This window comes from Trichinella spiralis (assembly GCF_000181795.1).
Source record: "Trichinella spiralis strain ISS 195 chromosome Unknown Scfld2, whole genome shotgun sequence".
NCBI lineage: Eukaryota > Metazoa > Nematoda > Enoplea > Trichinellida > Trichinellidae > Trichinella > Trichinella spiralis.
Window position 1 is genome coordinate 1,579,481 of NW_003526941.1, and position 5,217 is coordinate 1,584,697.

Consider the following 5,217-nt stretch of genomic DNA (forward strand, 5'->3'; position numbering starts at 1 on the left):
TAGCCTGAGGGTAAATATTTTTTAAATTTTGCCTGAAGCGTAGCCTGGGGCGTAGCCCGCGGCTATCTTTTTGAAAATCTCGAAATTTTTCACAAATTACGAAAAATTTGCCGGAGGCGTAGCCCGAAGCATAGCCTGAAGGCAAATATTTTGCCTGAAGCATAGCCTAGGGCTTAGCCTGGAGGCAAATCCAAATATTGAAATATAGCTTGAGGCATTGTTTAAGGTAAAGCGTATCCCTCTGATGCTACTTTCCGCATATATACCTTTTCTGTCTTCTCCTCCCAACCTATGCTCCTCTCCTGTCCTCTCCTCACAACCTATACTCCTCTCCTCCATTTCCTCCTCCAAAGGCTTGGCCTTCCATTAATGCTTCCATTCCTCCTTCCTGAATTCCAGTTACTTACCTTCTTTTCCAAATCTTTTTCCTTCATTTCCAATTCCTTACCCTGTCAAAATCTTTTCCTTACCTGGTGAGCAGATGTCTCTTTCTTCCAGTTCTTCTTTCTACTTTTCTCGATCTTCAGATTGTGATCTGAAACGTGACGTTCACAAAAGTATTTAGAACTTACCGCGACAGGAACGATGTCTTGTTTACAGATGTTATTCCATTGCAGTCAGTTTCTTCAGGGACCTCCAAAATGCCATGCCTGAAAAACAGAAATAATTAGCTTAAATAATTAGTGTAAATATTACTTACTTTTGGTGACAGGGTGGTAATTCACACTTTGTGCATTCCCATTTTGTTTCTTCTTGCAGTGGATTGGTACTGTCAGATTGGTACTTACCTTCCTGTCCATATCTTCCTTTTCCTTCTTTTCTTCTACCAATTCCTCACCATATCAAAATCTTATCCTTAGCTGGTGAGCAGATGTCTCTTCTTTCTTCCTCCTCTATTTCCAGTCTTCTCGATGTGATTGTGATCTGAAGTGTCGTTCACATTAGTAATACTTAAAACTTACCGCGTCTTGACACGGACGATGTCTTCTTGTTTACAGATGTTCATTGCAGTCAGTTTCTTCAGGGACCTTCACGATGCTATCTTGTTTAGACACCGCCTGAAAAACAGTAATATAAATTTGAATACCTTAAATAATTAGGTTAAATATTACTTACTTTTGGTGACAGGGAGACAATTCGCACTTTGTGCATTCCCATTGTTTCTCCTTGCAGTGCAATGGCGTTACTGTCTGTGAACATGTCTATAAAATGAGCGGAATCAAATTTAGCTGTTTTCCAACTGACTACGTTCCTATTTATGAAAGGAAACATTATCACCATTCATGAAACATCTCTTGTTTTTCCGTTGCAGCCTCATGCTCCTCTTTCAGGAGTGGATGTTGTAGTCTATAAACAGTTTTGCTTGAACGATGCATGAGTAGATTTAAATAGTACTTAATATTACTTAATTTTTATGACAGTCGAAGACTTGTTCTTCTTTACTGACCATTCCCGCTATCTTGTTTATCTTGCATATTTTATACTGTCGATAGCATGCCTGTAAAATTAGCGGAATTAAATTTAGTTACTTGCTGTCATTTACCTACATATGAGGGAAAACATTATCGTCATGCATAAAATGTAGTTGTTCTGTCTGTTCTGGATGGTTCTGTTCATTTGGAAGCAATTTTTTCAGGTTGATTTTCTCCCAAACTATATGTTCGCAGAGGGAGCATTTTCACCAGTTGGAGCACTAAATGCAAGAAGTGTCAGGTACAAGGAAACACGATCCACAGTTTCTTCGCTTTGCTAGAAATTCATACATTTGAGGTAAATGAATTTTCTCTATTTATAATAGTCACTGATATCAGATAATATTGTCTTATTATGGGTGTGAAATAGCCATATTATAAATGTTAATTGAAGACGAATGGCAGTGCATCTGATTGAAATTTATATTTACACGTACTATCTGTAAGTGCATTAACTTACTTGTAAAATCATGTGCGTAGGAAAATAATTCAGCGACGGGGTAAATAAAGATGCTGCTATTCGAGGATTTCTAAAATAAAGTTATAAACTCAGTTAAATATCCATACCCAAATTAACCTTCAGTGTACATGACGATAATTACTCATCTTCTGTTTTAATCCAAATTTCAGAATATTAGTGCGCATACGTGTGTTCCATGCATGTTGCCTTTGTTCCCCAGTCCAAAATAGTCAGACATGTCGAATACTTAGACACCAGCTAAGTAAAGGTGATGAATTGAAACTGTGAAGTGTTAAGCAGCATCCAGTTAATAAAGTATACGTACTGTTATTTATCTTCAGAGGTGGAATTACTGTGTTATAGCCCTTCCTTGAATGTTTTGCCTACAATTTCCAAGTTTTAGATCGAGTGGACTTTCTTTTCATACCTGCGTGTTGTCTTTATTCTTTCCAGTATTTCAAACCTTCAACCGTTTCCAATACTTCAACACTGGAAAAATAACTATGGAATAAGAATTAAATAACAAGCGTACGTTAATAGTATTTGAAAAAGAAACTCAGTTAATCGAAAATATACTTCTTTGCATTTTCAGTGGGGAATGCTTTGTTGTTTTCTTTTTTTGAAAGTTCTATATTAATGTAAATTTCAATACGAGTGAAGCTAAACAAATTTTTTACTTACCTGTAGTCCTTAATCGTCCGTCAAAATTACGCGACCATTTTCATTCATGGAAAGATATTAAAATTTAGGAATTTAAAACACATTGCTTGAATAATAAAATTAGATGCACTGTCATTCGTCTTCAATCACTTTTTATAATATGGCTATTTCACTTTTACTTGGTCGTATTTATGAAAAGGATACAATACACAGTATTGTTTACAAAAATAACATCATATTGCTTACATGCTTTCTATGTTCACGTGATTTGTGATTCACGTCATGTGGAAATGGTGATCGGCTCTCTTTTGAAGTTTTCATAAAACGTTGTTGCAGTAATACCTGTATCGGTACATTTCAATATCAAATATCAAATCTAACATTAATTAGGAATTGTATTTGTTGATATCGATCACACGTGTATGCAGTATTCATGTCATGTGAATTCTGAAACGAAATTATATTAATGTAGTCATTTGCTTCAGTGCATTGCTGAAATACTTACTTGTTTGTCCGCAGCATCTGTAAAACACATATGGCTAAGAACATTTTCATGTTAGTATAATAAGAGAGGAAAAACCTATTAGTTTGTGTTTAGTATATTTGTTAAGTCATGCAATGGTAGTCATGCAACATCAAAATGCATTATCGAATAACTTACCTCTTCATCATGCATGATTATTCAAGAGTGAAATTGTAATTCAGGACGTACCGTTACGGCGACGCACGAAATAACTAACCAAGAAAACTCGTCATACACTAAATAAGAATAAATTATATGACCGTGGGGTGAAATTTTGAAAGGTGGTGAATGTATATAATATTGCCCTTGGTAGAACAAACTAATTTTCATTTAGTAATAACCCTATAGCATAAACCTATTTCAAAATGTTTATTAGTTTTACTGCTACGATGAAAGGTAATTTGCAAATTATAGGTGTCGAAAAGCAGCATACAAAGAAACTGATTTCACAGTTTTCTGTTCATCATTCCTAACAGAACGAAGTGTACGTTAGGCTTAATAGCTCATTATATATAAAACTATTGTCTATGGTTCTTCAGATGGTACATGCGGGAAATGAAATACATCATATTGTGTGTAACAAATTGTTTGAGATAACGCATACAAACAACGTGAGCACAGTTACAAAAATAACTTGCCTGCTAAATATTGATAATGATAAAGTGTTGACGTGAACGGGATTACTGAGGAATGTATATCGCTGTGGTAAACTGATTGTAAACAATGAAGAAAACGAGCTGTTGAATTGTAGTTGATGTGCAGCAAGAGGGTTGATCACCTTTCTGGACTAATATTCTTTCTCATAATGAATGATAGGATCATTATGATGGAATTCTGAAATGTTGGCCAAGGTCAACCTCAAAGTAATAGAGCTATGTTACATTGCCTTTGGTGGAGTGTACTAACTTTTACCCTGGAGGAAATTAATCCCAAACCCATATAAAAATACATTACTAAATGAAGAAAATTAATACGTTCTTATGCAAATTTGCTACTATAGCAACCGGATCAAATGCAACATCAATTGCTACTTTGAGTTTCTATTCCATTTGTAAAAAACATCAGTTATTATTTGCATTTCAATTCTAAAACAGTTGTGAGCAAAGTAATCAAAACAGGACGATAAGGAAAACTGGAATGAAAAACCAAAACATATTGGAATACGAAACAATGTTTAAAATAATAAAAAACAAACATACACAAAGAATATTACACTTGCTGAAGCTGTTTGTATAAAAAACTGCCTCGTTCCCTATAAAGAAGCCACGGATAAAAATCTTAGCTGCGTATTAAACTTGGCATATGCCAAATTTTGAGGCTATTTGTTCAACAAGTACGGGTTTGTATGCGATAGTTCTTTCCAGAACCTATTAAATTTTCAGAATTTAGCAAATTATAACAAAAAAAGCGAAATTTGTGTCAAAAGCCTACTTTCGAAAATCGCAAAAACAGCAAAGGCTATAGCCTTGCTTTTTTGAAAGTCGAAAATTTTAAGTTGTTGAGATAATGATTTCAATTGATCAGAAAAAATAAATTAATCACTACAAACCTGGTCGCACGTTGTATAAACGCGTATTTGCTGAGATAATGCAAAAAAAGTTGAGTGATGATGTGATTTTAGTAGGAGCCAGGGGATAAGAAAATAAATACGAGCTTTTGATAATATGAAATATAAATCCATTTTATGAGTATTTATTCAGAAATTACGACTTATAACCTCCAAGCAATGATCGTGATCGTAATAGCATTTGTACCTGAAATTCATTTTTGTAATACAGACAGCTACAAATTAAAAAAATTTTAATTACGCAATTTCATTGATTGCCGACAATATAGATATGAAAATTAATTAAAATGAACAAAATGAATTGCAGTTTTCATGTAGTATTGCATTATTTCCTTCTATAAATGATACCGCTTCTATCAGGCAATTTTGCCAAATATCTCATTAAAGAATCAATTGCGTAAAATTGAGAGGATTTACAATTAATAAGAATTCACAATACTGTTTCCATATATGGGGAAAGAATTCAATAATGCATTGCACTTCCCTGAGGACGCCGTTTGTCTACTGAGCCTATATGCAATATGTCGAAATTAGA

At 34.2% G+C, this 5,217-nt stretch overlaps 2 protein-coding genes across 2 annotated transcripts; both read right to left on the bottom strand.

The window, feature by feature from the left end:
* Positions 1–407: 407 nt before the first annotated feature.
* Tsp_02846a (ATP-dependent RNA helicase DRS1) lies at positions 408–800 on the bottom strand (the record flags this gene model as incomplete). The annotated part of the gene is made up of 3 exons (XM_003379129.1): positions 701–800; positions 471–535; positions 408–449 (listed from the first exon to the last, which is right to left on the bottom strand). Coding segments are annotated over exons 1-3 (207 nt in total), but the record flags the coding sequence as incomplete, so codon positions are not given.
* Positions 801–1,653: 853 nt separating this feature from the next.
* Positions 1,654–3,268, bottom strand: Tsp_02847 (hypothetical protein). The gene is made up of 6 exons (XM_003379130.1): positions 3,254–3,268; positions 2,974–3,039; positions 2,839–2,934; positions 2,120–2,190; positions 1,933–2,002; positions 1,654–1,749 (listed from the first exon to the last, which is right to left on the bottom strand). Exons 1-6 carry the CDS (start codon positions 3,266–3,268, stop codon positions 1,654–1,656), a joined length of 414 nt encoding a protein of 137 aa, XP_003379178.1.
* Between the last annotated feature and the right edge of the window lie 1,949 nt (positions 3,269–5,217).

Coding starts and splice junctions, on each gene's coding strand:
- Tsp_02847 (XM_003379130.1), bottom strand. Junction 2,935..2,973: donor AAATACAATTCCTAATTAAT/GTTAGATTTGAT, acceptor GTACCGATACAG/GTATTACTGCAACAACGTTT. Junction 2,191..2,838: donor CACGTGAACATAGAAAGCAT/GTAAGCAATATG, acceptor ACCTTTACTTAG/CTGGTGTCTAAGTATTCGAC.